The sequence below is a fragment of the Microtus pennsylvanicus genome, chromosome 5 (assembly GCF_037038515.1).
Source record: "Microtus pennsylvanicus isolate mMicPen1 chromosome 5, mMicPen1.hap1, whole genome shotgun sequence".
In the NCBI taxonomy this organism is placed as follows: domain Eukaryota; kingdom Metazoa; phylum Chordata; class Mammalia; order Rodentia; family Cricetidae; genus Microtus; species Microtus pennsylvanicus.
The window spans coordinates 41,843,180-41,863,695 of record NC_134583.1 but is presented as its reverse complement, the minus strand read 5'-3'; the positions used below and the strand labels follow the sequence as shown (position 1 = coordinate 41,863,695).

The following is a 20,516-nucleotide window of genomic DNA, read 5'->3' as shown; positions in this document are numbered from 1 at the left end:
AGCAGACCATTACAACAAGGAGTCAGCAAGTCCAACTGGTAGTAAATAATAATTAGGCTTCTTCCTAACTGAGATGCAGGAGTGGGACCCATGTACTCCCAGGAATCTGAGCTGTAAAGGTGGCCTCATCCATATAGAATGAGAGAGACCCGCGGACAAGGGGTTGAATACCCCAGTTTTCAGAGAGTTGTTAGTAGAGTCAGATTAGCCATCAGACCCAAACCTCCATCCCTGTTTGAACTAGTTATTAAGTGGGACCTGAAATACCATCTTTTGGAATTTGAAAATTGGCATATAGAATGTCCTTATACCAAGAAAACATTTCAAAAAGGGTTGAGAGATGGTAAACTGTGACCTGAGCACAATCCCCAGAACCCAAGTTAAAATAAAAATAATAGTAATAATAATGATAATAATAATAAGACTCGGGGTTAAGAACACTGACCTTTCCTCCAGAAGACCCAGATTCAATTCTCATACCATATTGACAAGGACTTATACCATCATGTATAACTTCGGATGCCTTGCTCTGGCCTCCTTGAGCACCAGGCATACTAGTGCCTATACACATAAAGTATAATAAAATAATTAAAACAAAATTTAGAAAGATGGGCATGGAGGCACACACCTTTATCCCAGCACTCAGGAGGCAGAGGCAGATAGGTCTCTGAATTTGAGGTCAGTCTGGTCTACATATATTGTTAGGGTTGCATAGAGGGACCATGTCTCAAAAAGAGAGAAAAGGGGACTGGGGAGACAACTAAGAAGTTAAGAGCCCTGGCTGCTCTTCCAGAGGTCCTGAGTTCAATTCCCAGCAACCACATGGTGGCTCACAACCATCTGTAATGAGATCTGGTGCCCTTTTCTGGCCTGTGGGCATGCATGCAGGCAGAACACTGTATACATAATAAATAATACATCTTTAAAAAGGACAGAGAGAGAGAAGAAAAAAATTTCAGAAGTAGAGGACCCTGGGCACTCCACTGTTCCCTCCTGTGGGTTTCCTCCATGGACTGTGATGTAGGGTCCTAGCATAGCCCCTGTCCCCAGATTTGGGGGGCACAATTGACATTGAATAGGCTAGGATCTTTTTGTTCTTCGAAGAGAGGATCCCACTCTGTAACCCTGGCTAGATTGCAACTCACTATCTAGACAAGGCTGTGCCAGAACTCACAGACATCTGGTTGTACCTGCCTCCAGAGCTCTGGGATTCAAAGCCCATGTTACAAGGCCTGTGGGATTGTGATTTTGACACCAGTAACCTGGACCTCTTTCTGTCCTGTTCCTCCTCTCTTCGCTCAGGTGTCCAGTTCTCCTTCTGGAATTTCCCAGACTCTGGGGACCTGACCTTTGCTCTCTGCTCTGTGGCTCAGAGTCTATGACTCAAGTTTGTTTAGAATACCACCCCAACCCATCTATTCCCAACACACCTATTTACCTTCCTCAACCTTTTTAGTGAGCTGTGATTATCCTGATCCCAGCCAGGCCTCTGTCCCCAGCTCTAGGTCCTCCGTGCTGTCTGAATTTCTTCCAGCCTTGGTCTCCTGGACACCTTTGATCTCTTGAATGTGTGTGTGTGTGTGTGGGGGGGGTGATAGAGGAGGCGGCTGTGGTGTTTGGGTGGTTACTTCTAGTACTGACACACCAAACCACACAAGGACACAATTTACAGAGGCAAAAATACAGTGTGTGTAGTGCCCTGGCTTCTACAACCATGTCTCATAGTGTTGAGCATTCTTTGTTGTTGTCATTGTTTTTGTCTGTTGGTGTGTTTGTGAAACAAGGTCTCGATATGTCCATGCTGGACATACTCAAACTCAGGAGCTTCCTGACTCAGCCTCTCAAGACCCGAGGCCACATTTCCACTCCGGCCTCCATTGGGAACTTTGATGGCTGGCATTAGGAAGATCAGGACAGCTGGTGTCACCCGTCCTACTTGGGGGAGGGACCAACTACTCTGGAAGACGGGGTATTTGGGCCAGGTTCCAAAGGAATTCACTGGGTGAGCATTTCGTACAGACTCTCTTACTAACTAGTTGGGGGATTCCAGAAGCCAGACTGGGCCTTATGCAAGACACCGAGGTCGTTGTCATCGGCAACCAATTCCAAAAGAAAGAAAATTCCCAGATAGTGGTCGCTGTGGCTCTAGTTACGCAGCCAATAATGGCAGTACCTGAGCAGCATTTAAATCTCAAGCACCTTTTCGCTTCAAAACACAAGCCCGTTATTTCTTGGTTTGGAGCCCCGCCCCCCGCCCCCTCAAAGGGACGCGTCCGTAAAGCATCCTGGTCGCCCCGCGCAGCCCCTGCAGTTCCTAGGAGTCCCGAGAGGTGGCGATGGAGAGCAGCGGGGCCTGGCGGGAGAATCGTGAGCCCTCGGCCGGCTGGGGGTCGCCGGGTTAGCCGCTGCGAGGCTGCGAGTCGGGACTCTGACGTAGGGGGCGGGGCCAGAGGCCTGACGTAAGGGGCGGGGCCGAGCAGCTGTCCCTGCTGGGCCGGCGATTCATTCAAAAGGCGCGCACGCTGCGCGGCCGGCCCCCAGCGCTCGCCTCGCGGGGACCCTGCGCCGCCGGCCGGGTAAGGAGAGCGCGTTCGGCCCACAGCCCCGCTCTGCTCCTCCAAGGAAGTTCTCCCGCGGCGGATGCGGCAGCCCCACTCTCCTGCTCCGACTTGTCCCGTCCCGGCGCATCCCGGAGCTCCCCGACTGCGCGTCCTCCCCACGCCGGGCGCTGCGCAGTCTGTCAGAAGGTGCGCGAGGAGAAGCAGCGGAACTTGGCTGCCAAGGGTCGGTGGAACCCGGGAACTTGGATTGACACCAGAATTGGTTGTAGGACGGGACGGCAGCGCCTCGGTGCGGCTGCAACGCGGGGCTGCCGGGAAGGGGGGGTTTGAACGGTGTCAGCCCGTGACTGTGGGTGACACGGCGCCTGAGGCGGCCTGGCCCGGGTAAACGTGTGTCTGGGACCCTGGGTGGTGACACCAAGCCTAGCGGGCGACACAGAGGGGCTCTGTGTCGGAGACAGGTAGAGTGTATGTATGTGAGGCCACTGTGTGTGGCCTGCAGTGTGACCGGGGCAAGGACCACTAAAATTATGAGTATAAGGTAGAAGAGACGAATCTTAAATAACTTGAGCAAGCCCTGAATCACGGGGTCACAGGGTGCATAAGGAGCCAAGGAGAGAGAGAGAGAGAGAGAGAGAGAGAGAGAGAGAGAGAGAGAGAGAGAGAGAGAGAGAGAGAGAGAGAATGTGTGTCTGTGTCTGCTTGACTCAGGACAGAGTAAGGAGACAGAAGGCAGAACCTGACACTTTCCAGCCGCTGAGGGGCCAAGGAAGATGAGTCTAGGGAATAAAGATCTCTCGAAGGCACCCTTCAGGAGTTCAGGTTAGTGAGGTTAGTGAGTTGTTTGCATCCAGATACAACCTACCAGAGGGAGAGGAGACCAAAGCTGGGCGGCACTGGGTGGGTAGCCCCTCTAGCAGAGAAAGACCCGAGGTGGTTTCGATCTTCACACTCACACACACAGTGAAATCACCAACGTCTGCCAGGGGCACTCTGTAGTCTGGGTCTTATTATCAGAATCCGCCCCTGCTGGGCCTCAGTCTCCCAGTCTGCACCGAGGTGTGAATAGCCTGTGCTCTGTGAATCATCACTTTGGGATCTTCTATTGTTTTTGGGTCAGTCTCTTCCATTCTCCTTTCTCCTCCAGGCTGAAGGACTGCAGCGGGGGTGGGGCAGGCTTCTGCAGGTTTGCATCCATGTGCTAGGGGAAGGTTGGGAACAGTCTTGCCCACAGACTCCCGCTCAAAAGCCACCTGGTCTTTTAGATCCTGGAATCCCAATCCAAAGACATTCTCTACTCAGATCTCTTTTCTTCAGCTTCCTTTTCTGGAGAGGGGGAGTATTTGTTCTCAGCAATGAATGGTCTCTGATCTGGACTTGGAGTTCTTGCTTAAACCTCATCTGGGAAAGACTACTCTGAGGCTCCTGCTCCCAGAAGAGGGTCAGTGCCATTCATATAGAAAGGGTGGTAACTGGGCTCCCTAGCTCTGGAGGTGGCAGTGGGGTACCACACCTGATAGAAGATGTATGTGGAGGTTCTGCTTTCTCTAATTCTCTGAAAATGTTGGATTTTGAGGGTGCAGTGGCTGGCCCTGCTGTAAACACTTTGTAATGTGCTGCTTTATTGAATCCTTGCAGTGGTCCTGAGACGTGGTGACTGTTGACAAGTTAGTACCTGAGGCCCAGAGAACCACAGTGACTTGTTCAAGGTTCAAAGTCAGGACAGTGCCCGGACTGGAGCTCGAGTCTTCTAGCCCCGTGAAGTGCTTGGCGAGGATCACCACCTTCCTGGTAATTGCTTGTGGCTTATCTGGGCCCTCATCTCACATACTGGGGCTGGCAGACCTGGCCCAAAGTGAGATGCGTGTGCACACACGGCTGACAAATTGCAAGTGGGTGTTTTACATGGTCTTCCTGTTCCTTCTCCCTGCTGAGCCAGAGATCACCAGAAAGACCTGCCTCTGAAGGATCTAGAGTTGGCCACACAGCCCAGGGGTGGCAGGGATACTTTGTGTTTGTACCCTGCCCAATCTGGGTCTGTGTCCCCCCATTTTTCCCAGAAACCCCTTCTTATTCTGATCACTGTCCCTCAGTCCTCCCTGGAATGATTGGAGCTGTGCTTTTGGGGCTGTTGAAAATAGCTGTCTTGGTCTCCAGGGGCTGAGCCCAAGTTATTTCCATCTCTAGCATAGAGGTAGAAATAGCTCAGGGCCAGGAAAAGGAGAGAAGGGAGAAGGGCTAACTAAGGGTTAACTCCCCCTTCTAGCCCAGCATCTGTGGAGCCCCCAGCTCTACTCAATGCCCCATCCAAGCCAAACCATTCTGGGAACTTGGGCCTCTGGGGATGACAGTGAGGCCAAGCTGGGTTTCTGTTTGGTGTGGTAGCTGCTAGAGGGAGGTACCTGTGTCTGTCATTGGTATAAAACAGAGGGACCCAACTTACAGAGCCAACAGGCTCAGCCCCACTTTACACAGGGCACAGCCAGCTCCTAGCCTTATTGGTCTCCTCTCCACTTTACCTCCTTCTGCTTGACCCCTGGGCAGTTGGGCGGCAAGGGAAGCAGCTTTGCAAACTGCTCCTGCTCTGGCTCTCTCTGCATGCTCAACTGCTTTTTTGGATTTTGTGTTTTTACTGCTATGGGTTGAACCCAGAGCCTTGTGCATGCTAAGTTGGGCTGGGCTAGTTAGAAAAGCCAGCACTGCAACCCTGCGAAGTGCTCAGCCCTTAAGGCTATCAGCCCCTGTCCTCCAGAGTCCTTCTAGGCATAGGCAAGGAAGCCAGGAATCAAAGAGAAGTCACTTTTAAGACCCTAGTGCCACTGGGTCCAAATCCAGGTCCATGGCCTTGACGTCCAGAATTCTTTCCTGGGCTATCCACCCTGGGAAAGACGAGCACTCTATAAATAAACTGCCCATGCGGCTCCCAGAGTGTGGCTGGTTGGTTGGCACAGATAGAGGGGGATGGAGGGGCCTTCTGTGGCCAATTAGAGGCAGGGTCCAAATGTGAGTTTGAGAGAAGGAACTGAACTTGTTCTTGTGTGTGCTTACAGTGGGAAGGTCCTGAGAGCCCTGCACTCTGCCTCCTTCCTTGCCTCCATGAGGCAGCTTCCTCACTACTGGCAAAGGTTAAAGGAGATGAAGAAGTGATAGCTGAGTGGGTACCCTGAAGGGTGGGTGGGGGCTGGGCTCAGGCCTGCTTGTGAAGAACTGCTGCTAGCCTGTGTGTTCTGGATCTTCTCCCTATACCATGAGATCACCCGAGTTATGGCAGGTGAGGCTGCATGGGAACCGCGGAACTGTCCCTTCCTGCTCAGTCTGCTTTCCTGACCCTTTTGGTTCTAGCTGTGTGGAAGCAAGCGCACATTGGCCTCCAAGGCTACCTGGATCTCACGCTGCTGAGACTTTTGGACTTGGGCTCCTCCTGCCGTGCTTTAGACACCCAAGCACCTTGGCAGCCTTGACGGGAGGGGCACTGCTTGTTTTGAGTCTGAGTTCGCCCAGTGGCCCTTGTGAGGCTGTGGTGTTAGAAATGGTAGTGCTAGCTGGGCATTGGTGATGCACTCCTTTAATCCAGCACTACCCAGCAGAGGCAGGTTGAGTTTGAGGTCAGCCTGGTCTACAAAGTGAGTTCCAGGAGCCAGGGTTACACAGAGAAACTCTGTGTCAAAAAACCAAAAACACTGAAACCCAAACAGCAACAACAAAACCAAAAAGAACTGAACGGTAGATCTTGGCCAGCATTGCTTTTTTCGCTATTTTCTTTTTCATTTCTTTTTTTTGTTGTTGTTTTGTTTTCTGTGTTTCTGAGACAGGGTTTCTCTGTGTAGCTTTGGAGCCTGTCCTGGCACTAGCTCTGTAGACCAGGCTGGCCTGGAACTCACAGAGATTCACCTGTCTCTGCCTCCAAGTGCTGGGATTAAAAAAAAGCTTGCATTACCACTGCCTGACTGGCCAGCATTGCATACGTGAAAATCCAAATATGCCCTCCACATCCTTTGAGGTCCCAAACTCAAGACGGGTTAAGTGACCTGGTCAAGGTCACAGAGCCACCTAGTGACAGCGGGAGCTGCAGCTCAGGTGGGCCGTCTCGGAGGCTAGCCTTGCCCCTGCTGGAGAGCTGCGGCTCAGGTGGGCCGTCTCGGAGGCTAGCCTTGCCCCTGCTGGAGAGCTGCGGCTCAGGTGGGCCGTCTCGGAGGCTAGCCTTGCCCCTGCTGGAGAGCTGCGGCTCAGGTGGGCCGTCTAGGAGGCTAGCCTTGCCCCTGCTGGAGAGCTGCGGCTCAGGTGGGCCTTCTCGGAGGCTAGCCTTGCCCCTGCTGGAGAGCTGCGGCTCAGGTGGGCCGTCTCGGAGGCTAGCCTTGCCCCTGCTGGAGAGCTGCGGCTCAGGTGGGCCGTCTAGGAGGCTAGCCTTGCCCCTGCTGGAGAGCTGCGGCTCAGGTGGGCCGTCTCGGAGGCTAGCCTTGCCCCTGCTGGAGAGCTGCGGCTCAGGTGGGCTGTCTCGGAGGCTAGCCTTGCCCCTGCTGGCACTAACATCATGCCCAGTCAGGCCTCAGCACACCTCCTCTGCGTGGGCCTCAGTCCCCAGCACCCGAATCCTGTGATTTCTCCTCAGTTTCCTTAAATTTCTGTTCCTGGCAACCAAATTGGGATGCTGAGCGGTGGATCCTGACTCATTAGCAATAAAAAGTGGGGGGGGGAGTGGCCAAGGCAGCAGCTAAGCTGATTTCTGGGGTGTGGTGGGGGCCGAAGCAGCATGACTGAGGGGTGAACCTGTGTTTTCCCCCTGGGTCCTTGCTGTCCCGTCTTTGGGCCAGAGGAGGCAGTCCTTGGAAGGTCCATGTTTTTTTTTTTTGTCCCAGAACTCACTTTGTAGACCAGGCTGGCCTGGAATACTGGGATTACCGGATTAAAGGTGTGGTTGCCACTGTCTGACCGACCCGTGACCTTGAAAGCAGTGGGGTTCCAGGTGAGGTGACCTGAGCTGGCCTTCTCTCAGGACTGGTAAATCTTATTACCTTTCAGACCTAGTTCTTTTTAAAAATTTGTTACAATGTTTGTTTAATTTGTATTGGCTGGGTGTAGAAGTCAGCTCACAACCTGCAGGAGCCAGTTCTTTCCCTTCTAGAGACTGAACCCAGATCATTCAGGGTTGGTGGCAGGCGCTGTAGCCCTTGACCAAGCCCCTGCTCAGCTTGCTCAGCCTCAGTCCCTGCAGTGGACCATGGACGCCTCTGTTGAGAGATCCAGCAAGACCCGGCCTGGAAAGGAGATGTGACATGGGACATTCCAGCTCTGTCCTGGGGGTGACTGCCTCGGTTGTCTCAGACACCTCTTTGTCCCTAGATTTGTCCCAGGGGGAGGAATTCATTTCCTACTCAGACCGGAGGAGCGGGGAGAGCCAGATCCCGCTGCCTCAGCCTTTTCTCAGCCTTCAGGAGTCAATTAGCCCTTTCAGCCCCTCCTGCCTGCCGTACCACCTGAGCTGCTGAAATGCAGGCTGTGGCAGCCAGGAGGCTTGATGAACAGAGCCGTGTCCAGCTCCTGCTGCCCTGAAGTGTGGCACGGGAAGAAAGCGGGGAGCGGGACACCCTTCTTTCTGCATAGCCCCTAAGCCGCTTTCATTTTTCTCTGGGCCTTCAACCCCAACAGCAGCCCTAGGAGCCGCCCTTCCTGCCTCTGGGAATTCCCAGACTTCCCCAGTCTTCTTGGTTCCCGTGGTTTCTAATGTTCTCTTCTGTGTGGCGTGGTACAAACTAGCACAGTATCCAAAAGGGCGTGGGTGCGGGTGGGGGCCACACCTCCTCCAGTCTCGCCTAGGTCTTTTCAGTAAACCTTCAGTTGAGCCCCCATCCGTCTGTATGAGCCCCCATCCACACTTCTGCACTAGCCTTCTCACCATCAGATTGACTGGGCTTCAGGGTTGGAAAGGCAGAGAGAGACAAGACAGTCCTGGGCGCCGTCCCTTCCCTAGTACTATGGGATCCTCATGGGTGACTTCCCCCAACTGTTTACTCAAGTCTGAAAAGGGAATTTCACCTCTGCCATGGATTGGAGGTGAGCTGTGGGAGGGATAGTGCTCTGCTGAGGTCTGTTCCCTTCTGTTAGGGAAGCCAGCAATGCCTAGCAGCCTTAGCTAGCACCCAGTGTGGGCACTGCCCTACTTCAGCCCTAGTTGCCAGGGAACCACTGGGTCCCTTGCTAACCTGGATCCCTCTATTGATGTTGCCTTTGTGCTGCCTGGTGTAGTCACTGCTGAGGAAGGCTTGGGTCCTGCTTTGTTTCCTGGCAACCCTGGCCTCGAGAGGCAGCAGAGAAGCCACAGGCGGGGAAACAGAATCTACCTTCTTCCCTGTCCTACCCCAGGACCGGCGCTGGTCCCACCTCCTCCCGTGGTGCTCTTACTTGGCTGGCAGCTACCTCTGCTCTGTGCTTCAGGGTTCCCACAGGCCCTGGGAAAAGTGCAAACTCAGCCTGACCTGGGCACTGCGTACCAGTCTTCCCCTCTCCTATACCCCAACCCTAGAGTGGCCTGCTGGGTATTTCCTATGTATTTGATCCCTTCCTAATCATTGATCATAACTACAGAAGAGAATTTCCCATGCTTCACACTTGCTGGTCAGACATGTGCCATTCCTTTTTTAAAATTTACAAATGGGAAAAATGAGGCATGATCTTATTCTGTGCCAATCCTGTGCTGAGAACTAAACGTGAATTTTCTCATTTCACCTTCACATGAGCTGTCTGCAAGGGGCCCCGCAGCTCCCCAGCCAGTGCAGGGCAGAGGAGGGCAAGCTTGTGCTCAGTGATGTTTCCCAGGTCACCAGAGGGCTTCAGGTGCACGTTAAGACCGGCCCGCCTCTGGGCTTCTCTCTCTGGCATAGCTGGGTAGTCTTCTGAAGATATCTCTCCTACTTCTCATCCCCAGTACAGCCCACACCCAGCATAGCACTGGGCACAGAGGACAGCTTGTGGTAAGAAAGGGGGCTGGGCAAACCATTGCTGAGGGGAGGGGTGGTTGGGGCCTTCAGGAGGAAGTGACTTTGAACTGCTTTCTGGAGGAAGAGTAGGTGTTGGCCAAAAGTGATGGGAGGGGTTTCTGAAGCATCAAGTCGCTGAGAGAGAATCCAAAGGTGGCTGGTGTGTGTGCATGTGTGTGTGTGTGTGCGCATGTTTGTGTAAGGAGGTTTTCAGGGGTATGTGGGGGACACCATTCTGAGGTGGGGGAGCTGACTCAGGGCACGCCCACATCTGTCAGGACACCTAGGCTGCAGGTAAGGTTGATGTAGAGGTCAGAAGAGGTGGACCGAGGCCTTGGAAACACTCCGGGAGTGTTCTGGGGGGACTTGGCAGGGGTTAGGGGTAAACCCACAGATTCTAGGAAAGAGGAAGTCGCCTGAGGCTTGGGCGGGCAATACAGCTTCCTCTTTCTCTGGGGCTGCTCCTCCCTGGGGCAGCTGCTCCTGGCAGTTTCTGCAGTTTGGCTTGTACTCGGGGAATTTCTAGTCTGATTGTTTGGGCCTCAGCCCCCCTGAGGTGGAGCCCAACCAGGTTCCACGCCTGGGTTGGGTGCTGGGCTTTGCGGTGAATATAACAGACAACCTTGCGCTGACTGCTGTCTGGTTGGGGGACAAGCAGTGAACAAGGCAGCCAACAAATACTTAATCACCACCCTGGAAGTGTGGGGAGGAAGTCCCGTGACCCACTTGAGGCCCATTACCTGGGCTGTGCTTTTGACAGACTCCTGCCACAGAAGATAAACAGCCTGCCCTGCAGTTGTACAAGGAAGCCAAGGCTAGGGAAGCTGGGGGCTCAGGTAGATGAAGAGTGGCCTGTGAGCTAACTTCCTTCTCCACTAGAACCTGCCCCCCGAACTGTGTGTGACTAGGCTAACTCTCCTCCTGGTACCTGGAGCTGGAAGAGCTTTCTGGGCTTTACCCTCCACCTTTGGGCTGCACTGTGCCCATTTCTCTCCGCTCAAGTAGCCTTCAGGAGGTGTTAGGCTTTGGAGGTATCCCTGACTGTCTGGCGTTCTAGACAAGGGAAGAATGGGGGCCTTCACTGACCCCCCTCTGACCTAGGGTCTTCTCTAACCTTGCTTTCTCATGGGTTTCTAGAGTAGTAGATGCTGGAGGATGGGGGTGGAGATGCAGCAGCAGGCAGGCACATGTGTGCATGTGCCTGAGCAGGCAGATGGGCAGGTTGCGAGTGGGGCCATCAGCCAGACTGGGGTAATTGGAAGGTGCATAATTAGAAGGCAAGGGATGCTGGGCGGCGGCTGTGGTAGGGAAGCCTGAGTGGGCCCACTCCGGCTCTGAGGACAGGGCAGTCTCAGATCACCCAGAAGGGGCTGCTGGGGTCCAGGTGGTCCTGGGCCTCATCTGGGCTTTGAGTTTTTTCTCTTGCGTTTCTCCCCTCGTCCTCGTTCTGTGGGCTTTTGGGGCTGGGACCGTGCTTTGGTGACAACCTGGAGACTTGGGGTTTGTGGTCAAGTCTGTGATGATGAGATCTTCCTCATCATGCATGCAGAGAGGCCATGGAATATGGTCTGGAGGGGACACTTTTGTGACTGAATTTGAGAAGGGACGCGTGAAGGAATGAGTCAGGAGTGCCATCTGTTGAGTGTTGACTGCCTCGTGTGGCCTTTACCTACTCTGGAGCCTGGAGCCGTCCTTCCCTGTCCCCGGTCTTCCCCTTAATTGGCCTGGAGCCTGCTGCCAGTGACCTGGAGAGTCCCTGGGTGCTGTGACGCCAGCTCCTCCCCCTCCCCTGGGTGTAACTTTAATCCCTGACCCTACTGTGGTATTCATGGGGCCAGGCCCAGGTCAGATGGCGGATAGGTTTTCTCTGCTCCACTCTTGTTTCCAGCCAGGAAGCCTGGCTACCAGCAGAGAGGGGGCTCTGTGATTGAAACCTTCTGCGAGCAACAGGTAGCCTGTGGCCCCTTGTCCAGTGGGTTGGGGGAGGGCTAGGTCTGTGAGCACCCCACCCCACCTGTGACCCTGACTGTGGGAAATAACCATGAACTTTCTGTTGTCTGTTCGGAATCCAGTCTGTTTGCCATAGTGTCCTCTGAGACGGAGCTCCCTGTGGACACTGGTGATCCTAATTCCCTAGTGCAGAAGCATGTCTGGTCTCCAGCAGGCTGAATGCCAGACGGTAACCCTCCCTCCCAGTTCTGCCATGATACCTGGGCAGGCAGAGATGCCAGCACCTAAGCCCAGGCTTCCCTGGGGAAGGTATAGAGGAGGACCAGGCCTATGACAGAGTTGAACCTGTGAGAATTAAGGCAGAGTGTGAGAGGCTGGGGATAAGAGCAGGGCTAGAGGTGCTGCATCCATCTTAAACACCCAGCCCAGGCCTTCCTCAGCTTCCTTCCTCTCCTCTTGCCCCCCTCTCTGATGCCTCAGGGCACCTGGCTGTTTATGGAAGGGGAAGGAAGCACTTCCTGCTTTGAGAAACCTCACGAGCTGTAGAACCCTCAGCTTCCCTCCCGCTTCAGCCAGGCCTAGAAGGCTGGCCCTAGCCAGGTCAGTCCTACCTCTGCTCAGACCTGCATCCTGCCATGTAGGGCAAGTGCTTGCCCAGCACCCAACAGCGGTCTTGTCATCATGAACGTGGCTTGAGGGGAGACAATCAAGACATTCCTGCCTGCCCTGGCCACTCCTCCGAGCTTCCTTTATCTGCCCTAGGTCTATGTCACTCCAGGGCCTGGCGATGAAGTGGACCTTGCTGGGCTGGCCCCTGTCTTGCCTCTTTGTGGTGAGTTGGAGAAGGGCCCCAGAGAAGCTAGACTAGCTGGTGTCTGAGCGTGCACCACAGTGCTCCAGGGTAGAGGGTCAGGCACTGCTCAGGAGTCTCAGGCTCTGGCGGACTTAAACTCAGTGTTTCTTGGAAGACCCAATGAAGTGTCTACTAGCACTCCCTGGCATGCAGTTGTGACACCGTAGACACAGGCTGTCTAGAAGAGACAGGCAAGCCAGGGATTCAGCTTTCCCAAGCAATTCCCACATGGGCCAGAGGGATTTCCTAGCATTTGCAGGCAACTGAAAGCAAGGTACTTGCCTCAGGCAGGTGTGGGGCAAAGCTAGGAGGGCAGGAGGGGACCTGGAAGACTTTGAGCACCTCCTGCTGGATGTAGGGTCTGTCTTAGTTTAGGGAAGCTCAGATTCTGGGGCTGGAGTCAGAGCACCTTGGGGTCTGTGTGGTCTTTCTATTGTGGCCGTGGAAGCTCAGGGATGGCAGACTGAGGTCTCCAGGAGAGAGCCTCCAGCCTTAGCAGGTGCTGGCGGCCAGGCCTGACCTTTTGCCTTTAGGGTAGCTCCGTTCTGGTGCCCTCTACCCTAGCAGCTGGGGCCAAGTCGGAGAACAGGGTCTTCCCATACTAGGAGTTGCGCAGGTAGTCCGTGCGTTCACTTGAGTGGGAAGCAGAGGGAGGCCACCAGAGAGGGGGCTGGTGACCCACATCTAGAAGAGCATTCCTCTGGGACGTGGCATGCCCTGTTTAAGTGCAGGGCATGAATGGGGTGGCTATGGCACAGGGGGAGGTCACAGAGGAGAATGTGGTCTCAGACTCAGCCCAGGGCCCAGAATAGTAAGTAAGCACCAGCTGCAGCCTTGGCTGCAGGCACGATAAACAGAGGGTAGTTAATGACATGCCCAGCTTGGGGGTGCGGCGGGGGAGGCATGCAGCAGGAAGGGAGACAATCTCAGAAGAATTCGGAAGCACTTCCTGCTCATCTGTCTGGGGTGAGGAGTGTAACTCATCTGAGAGAGCTATAATTCAGATGCTCAAGAGCTTCAGGTCCTGATCCTGTCTGGGGCTTCCCAGTAGTATATTCCAGAACAGATATAATTCTTTCTTTACCTAGACACTGGTAGTGCAGCGGAATGGCAGAGGCAGGCTCTTAGAGTGTGCCTGAATCCTGGGAGGGAGCCCATGTGGTCTGCAATTCACTCAGGAAGTAGGTAGTGAGCAGATGACCCTGAAGGCCTCATGCCTATCACTTTCTTCCTCTGTGGCCACTTCTGTGTTCCACCTGCATTCTTCCAGCTGCTGCCCTCGCCTCTAGCCACTCCAACATCAATAACTCCTTGGCTGTGTCCACCTGGCAAGGAACCTGATCTGGTGAGCGATACACTGTCCTATCCCGGGAAGACTCTTGAGGGCAGAGGGAGGCCTGAACTTCCATGCCCAGGGCCTCAGGCCTAACTCCTGGCCTTGTAATCTTTTTCCTCTCCACAGGACCCAGGGCAGGGCACATTATGCCGAACCTGTCCCCCAGGCACCTTCTCAGTCTTAAGGGACTCCCGTCCATGCCAGCCTCATTACCGCTGCAGCCTTCGAAGGAGGTTGGAGGCCCAGGCTGGCACATCAACTCATGATACAGTGTGTGGAGACTGCCAGCCTGGGTAAGCACAGGGTGAGGGTGGGGCTCATGCTGGGCTCTTGGCCCACTGCTCCCTGATGGGCCTCGCTTCCGTCTATGACATGGATTGGTGGCACCATTGAGGGCACTTGGTAGGAAGGAATTCAGTTTTTCCTAAGGACATGGTTTAACTTCTGGAGCTCAGTGCCATCTTTCCTCCCTGCAGATGGTTTGGGTCTCAGGGAGTTCCTCATGTTCCATGTCAGCCATGCTCCAAGGCACCTCCAAATACTGGTGGCTGTGACGGTGAGTGACAGATGGTGCGGTAGGAAAGGGGGCCAGCGAATTTGAGCCCAAGAGTCCATGCAGCATCCATGTGGGGACAATAGGGTCCTTCTTCAGACCATAGGCGATCAGGCAGTCAGAAGGTGTCTAGATGGTCAGCCACCTTGCTCATGAGTGATTGAGAGCATCCAGCGTCTGGTAGCTACCATGAGGATTGGGGATTCGTCTCCTTTTTGGTCCCATTATCCCTGTCCTCTCCATAAGAGCCCTACGGATGCGTGTGAGCATGCACCTGTGCCTTTGTAGTTACCTGTGACCCAAGAGCCAACACCTCTTGAGGCTACTAACTCATGTGAGTAGGGTTCCTGTGTCCCTTTGTCTAGGAGCGTGCCATATGTGTCTGTCTGTGTGAGGGGCAGTTAAAGGTTGAGGCCCAAAGGAGCCTCATTGGCTAGTCAAGGAGGAAAGACATCAGCTGACTTTTGTCTCCCGAGTGTGGCGGGGTGGGTTGTCTTGGGATATTAGTTTTCCTCCAGCTTTGTGCTCAGGTCCTTGGACTTAATTGTCATCACTCCTGCCCCCGGCCTCCTACCCCAACCTACCCAGGGCTCCCAAGGCTAGGCCAAGGCAGGACAGCAGGTCAGGCAGAGAACCTTTCTGAGGCTGAGGAGGGACAGTACCAGCCTCGCAACTTCTTTGTATGTTTTTCTCTGCTGCCTTGCTTCCATCCTCTGTGGCATTCAGAATCAGGGCGACGGACCCGGCGTGGTGTGGAAGTGGCAGCAGGTACCGGTAGCAGCAGTGAGCCTCGGCAGTCTGGGAACGGCACTCGGGCAGGCGGCCCTGAGGAGACAGCTGCCCAGTATGCCGTGATCGCCATCGTACCTGTCTTTTGCCTCATGGGGCTTCTGGGGATTCTGGTGTGCAACCTGCTCAAGCGGAAGGGCTACCACTGCACGGCCCACAAGGAAGTTGGGCCCAGCCCTGGAGGAGGAGGCAGTGGTAAGACCTGACTAGGTCCAGGTGGGGGGCTAGGGATTTTGGAAGGGACCTTCTTGGTCTATAGGTGTGACAGGAGAGGCCTGCAGAGGGCTAATCGGGAAGGCCTCCTGGAGGTGCTGTGCGGCACCCTTGATGGCAACAGGCAGAGGTAAAGTCTTAAGCTGATCAAGTTGGTAAGATTTCTACCTGGGTGAGGCCCTGCTCCACAAGGTTGGGACTTGGCAGGGGCAGCAGGCTCCAGTTGTCTGATTCAAAGTGGCCTCTGGCCTCTGGTCTGGAGCAGGAGAATGCCCTGCATCAGGAGGGCTGGCAGGCCACTTTTTTGGCAGGCACTATGCAGGTTCAGGTTTCAGCTCTGCTGTGGTTTGAGATACAAGTACTGGAACCAGAGATAGAAGGCCTTGGGCCCATTGCTTCTTTTGCTGACCAATGTCTCCTGAAGGGTAGAGACCTTCTGGGCAAATGCACTTCTCTGGGCTGCCAGGAGCCTTCTGACCAAGTCAGCAGAGACACAACCTCTCCCATGCCAGCTTTCAGAGCCCCTCCAACTCCTAACCCTAAATTATTGAGGGAGGGTACAAGTCAGGGCCGATTTAAAGTTATGTTTGGATATTTCATTTTTTTTAATTTTATGTATGTGTATTTTGCCTGCATAATGTATGTATGTATGTATGCAGCAGGTGTGTATCTGGTGCTCAGGGAGGTCAGAAGACAGTTTACGATCCCCTGGAACTAGAGCCAGACAGTTTTAAGCCACTATGTGAGTACTGAGAACAGGATTCTGCTCCTCTGTGAGAATAAGTACTGTTGAGCTCCAGCTCAAAGTCAGGGCTCTTTTATGTAGGACTGTCCTTTTCTGCTAGCCTAGTGACTTTAAGTGTTGATTGCTGCCGGGGTCCATTCTCACACCCTTAAGGGTTAAGCCCAGAGCTGTTAAGTAGTTCTCTGGAGAAGGTGGAGTGCAGAGAGGTCATGGGCCTGGGAAGGTGGTGGGAGTTCTGAGCAAGGAGAGCCAAGAAAGGAGCAGTGCCCACCCAGAAGAGGCTGGTGCAGTCTGCAGGGATAGAGTTGAGTCTAGGTGATGGGCCTGTGGGTCCTATCACCTGAACACCACAGTAAATTCTGCTGAACCTCTGAGCAAGGACTATGATGTTCTCTGCCAGCAGATCCTGGTGCAGCTTGGGAGCCCTGAATCCCTTCTTTCCTAGAATCATGGATTCCTTTTCTTTTCTCCAGGGATCAATCCCGCCTATAGGACAGAGGACGCCAACGAGGACACCATTGGAGTCCTGGTGCGCCTGATCACAGAGAAGAAAGGTGAAGAGAGGGTCTTTATGTTTTACCCAATGCCTAGGAGTGGGGTGTGGGGGGGGTCTCCTTCTGGAGCCTTAGAGGATGTTTGGGAAAAGTCCTGCCTAGCTCTGCCTCCCCAGATCAAAGCCTCAGCCTGACTGGTACTCCAACCCTGGATGCTGAGTGATTTTTGACTCTTATCTTGACTGGTGAGGGATGGAGGAAGGGCTCTGGGACAGGGATATGGGAGCAGGCAAGGGCTATCTGCCGAGCTGTGGGGCGCTCGTTCCTTCACTCTGGAGCTGGGTTCTGATTCCACCTGCCCACAGAGAATGCAGCAGCCCTGGAGGAGTTGTTGAAAGACTATCACAGCAAACAGCTGGTCCAGACAAGCCACAGGCCTGTACCTAGGTGAGTGGTGGGACCCTCAGATAATCAGCTTGCCTCCTGGGGATCCCTGCCTGACTCTACTTGATGGCTTGCCACAGTGACCATCTCTGCTCCTCCTCCTGCAGGCTGCTGCCAGCCTCCTCCAGCATGCCACACATCTGTCCACATCGCCACCACCTCCACACTGTGCAGGGCCTGGCCTCACTCTCTGGCTCCTGCTGCTCCCGTTGTAGCCAGAAGAAGTGGCCAGAGGTGCTGCTGTCTCCTGAGGCAGCAGCTGCCATCACTCCCGCTCCCCCCCTCCTGTCCAACCCATCCAGGGCTCCCAAAGCTAGTGCCAAGACAGGACGTCAGGGTGAGATCACCATCTTGTCTGTGGGCAGGTAAGGTGGGCACAGACATAGCAGGGTCAGGGACTAACTTGACAGTCTGGAGATAAGCAGGTCCTTGGGTCAGCTTAGTACCGACTAGCCTTTCCTGGGCCTTTCTGGGTAGTACGAGTGGCCAAAAGAGTCATTTCCCAGCTGTGCTGTCTGACATGGAGCTCTTGTCCCAGAGGCATGGTCTTGGTGTTACTTCTTAGGCCAAAGGTCTGTCCACCTCTAACTAGATGTGGGGCTGCCGGGAGCTGGGCACAAACAGCCTTGTCTCTGGGGGTCTAGGAAGGGCTCGTGGACAGTGTAACAGGCTCAAGCTGTGACCTGGTAGGTGCCTTCTCTGTCCTAGGCTCTCTCTGATATGGGCTGTTGGTGCCACCTCTCCTGCAGGTTCCGTGTGGCTCGCATTCCTGAGCAGCGAACCAGTTTGTTGTCATCTGAAGTGAAGACTGTCATGGAGGCTGGGTCTTCAGGGGGTGATCTTCCTGACTCCCCACAGCCCAGTCTTCCCCCTGAGCAGCGGGCACTGCTGGGAAGTGGTGGGAGCCATACTAAATGGTTGAAGCCTCCAGTAGAAAACAAGGCAGAGGTAAGAGCTGGGGGGAAGTTTTCTGTTAGCACCTGGGTCAACCCTGACAGAACAAAGGCCCAGGGAGGCAGTATGGGGAGCTCTGGGTAGATACCACTTTTCTGAAGCCCAAATGACTGTCTGACTTAGCTCTGACCCCTCAATCCTGATCCCCAGGAGAACCGCTATGTGGTTCGGCTAAGTGAAAGCAGTTTGGTCATCTGATGGGCTGTCTAGAGTTAGACGTTCTGCCCTGCTCTGGGAGGTTCTGAAGGCTTTCTGCAGGAGAGAGAGCTGCAGCTGGGACCGAGGACCAAGATGCAAAGGCCTAGCAGACAAAACAGCAAAGACCAAGGCCTGGAGGTGGGTCTGCCCCACTGAGGAGGCAGCTCGCCGCGCAGCAAGTGAGCAGGAGATCAAGAGCCCAACCCATTCCTGCAGCCCTAGTCAATTCCCTGCAGGGTGCCCTAACCTGTGCCTGTCCCGAACACATCATAGGAGCCCTCTGTCTTCTAGGAGTCTGGTTTGGCAGAGGAGTGGTGTCTGTACCTGGTCCCCAGCTTGTGCCTTGGGAACTAGTCACTCTTGCCATGTCCTGGATCCTGGGCATGCCTCCCTCTCTTCTGGCAGGCCCTGTAATGGGAAGGGGTAGCAAAGGGCCCTGTATTGGTGGCAGAGTACCTAGGTTCCAGCTTCTCTAACTGTGAAGTGAAGGAAGGAGAGCTCAGTTCTGTCGGGGGAGCTTGACCTTGCTACCCTCCTATTAGTTGCTTTCTCTGGCCTGTTTCTGCTGCTTCCTGGACCTTCCCTTCAAGGCTCCCATTGGACTATTATGGCAATGCCTACAGAAGGGGCTTACTGCATGTGACTGCCCCTACCCTGCTACTTTTAAAGAAACTGAAAAATTACCTGACTTGCACAGGCTCTGGTGCAGAGCCTCAGGCCACCCTGCTGCCTTCGAACTCTGAAGCTGCCGGGAGAGGAAGATGGCCGCCTAGAAAGTGCCTCTGGTCTGTGGTTTCCATGCTCCTGTGGTAATGTCTGCCTGAGTTTTTGGTAGCAGGGTAACTGCCAATCCAGCCTTAGTCTCTGCTCTGACTCAGGGCCTGGTTATTTATGTGGGGCCGCGCGGGCGCGGGGCCCACTGTCCATCACATCCCATCTCTTATTTATTGAAACCTGCTGCTGCCCTGTCCCTACATCTCCAACCCCACACTTGAGTAATAAAAGGTGGAAAGTGGTGTCATGAGGCGCTTCCTTTCCCGGTTCCCACCTTGGAATCCTGTTTGCTCACCTCATGCTTCCAGGGGCCTGAGACAATGCCCTTCCCTTCCTCAGCACTGTCCTCTGAAGCCAGGGCAACGGGCAGAGGTGGCTTGTTTCATTCTCACCAAGGTCCCCAAAGGCCGGGCTTCCCAATAGAAATACAGACTGAGCCATGTGTGTGATTGAAAGTGTTCTAATAATCATTCCAAAAAGCTTTTTAAAAAGGTAAACTTAATTTTAATATTTTTAACCCAGTAAATCCAGAATGTTTTCATCGCAATATAAAATAACTATGAAAATCATGAGCGAGCTTTTATTTTTCAGTTTAGAGTCTTCTGTATTTTACACATCTTGACATGAACTAAATATGTTTCGAGGGCACAAGAGCCATGTGGTGAGTGGCAACAGCTCTACAGGAAGCAGTAGACATGTAGAAGCTCAGAGTGTGGGAGGGGATGTGTTCCACCAAGTGGGAAGCAGTGTGTGCAAAGGCCAAAGGTGGGAGGGACTAAGGGTTCTCCATGGCTGTTGGGACGACAAAGTCTTGGTCCTCTTGGTTATACAGGAGCACCGGAAGGAAGCAGGAGGCTGCTGGAGCTCTGGGAAGATAGATCTGGGTAAAAGGAATAGTTTACAAAGATTCAGGTGGGCATTTACAGCCAACTGGGCTGGGAGGGTCCATTTTTAGGAAAAGCTCTCAGGGCAGATCCTAGAGCCTGGTGATAAGAAAGCCATCAGGGTCCTGGTGGCCAATAAAGGGTATAGAGTTTGGGGAAAGTTGGCCAAGAGGTCAGAAAGTCTGTCATGTATCCTGGGGGCGGGGTGGTGGAGAGCAGGGTGGACAGGGCCTTGGTAGTTTCCTTGGTGAGAGCTGAACCAATACCATGATAATCAAGGAACACCATCCCATATGAAAGCCACCATGGTTGGTGGGGTTTTGTTAATGTGTGGTATACTGTTTAATACTGAAGAAAGCGCTGAACGGTGGTGGCACACCTTTAATCCCAGCACTCAGGAGGCAGAAGCAGGTGTGGGAGTTTGAGGCCAACTAGGTTTACAGAGTGAGTTCCATGACAGCCTAGGGGCTACACAGAGAAGCCTGTCTTGAAAAACAAAAACAAATGGAAGAGACAGGCAAAAACTACTGGCTGTCCCATGGAGGCAGAAGGACTTGTGAGGCGTGGAAGGCTGACCTAAAGAAGGGGTCCAGGTGGCTATGCTGGACTTCAGAAAGCCTGACTTCACTGAGGACAGTTTTCTGGGCAGAAACCATGGTAGGTGGCTGGCCTAGCAGTGCCAGGAATGGTGGTGGGGGAGAAGAAAAGCAACCTTTGACAGGATGGGCACGTTTTGAGTACCCACCTAACCCTGCTTCTCCAAACTATATCCTTTGGGTACATGGTCCTCTATG

The 20,516-nt window shown here is 53.9% G+C and overlaps 1 protein-coding gene across 10 annotated transcripts; it reads left to right on the top strand.

Moving 5' to 3' along the window:
* The first annotated feature begins 2,420 nt into the window (after positions 1-2,420).
* Relt (RELT TNF receptor) lies at positions 2,421-19,407 on the top strand. 10 transcript variants are annotated; one of them, XM_075971577.1, is made up of 13 exons: positions 4,200-4,352; positions 7,418-7,524; positions 11,966-12,085; positions 12,248-12,317; positions 13,609-13,683; positions 13,801-13,967; positions 14,151-14,230; positions 14,954-15,211; positions 16,448-16,528; positions 16,834-16,915; positions 16,993-17,277; positions 17,662-17,860; positions 18,017-19,407. In XM_075971577.1, exons 4-13 carry the CDS (start codon positions 12,252-12,254, stop codon positions 18,062-18,064), a joined length of 1,341 nt encoding a protein of 446 aa, XP_075827692.1. In that variant the 5' UTR covers positions 4,200-4,352; positions 7,418-7,524; positions 11,966-12,085; positions 12,248-12,251; the 3' UTR covers positions 18,065-19,407. The 10 variants fall into 10 exon arrangements, with proteins under 10 accessions (XP_075827701.1, XP_075827692.1, XP_075827693.1 ...); XM_075971578.1 differs by lacking the exon at positions 7,418-7,524; XM_075971580.1 differs by lacking the exon at positions 11,966-12,085.
* The last annotated feature ends 1,109 nt before the right edge of the window (positions 19,408-20,516 follow it).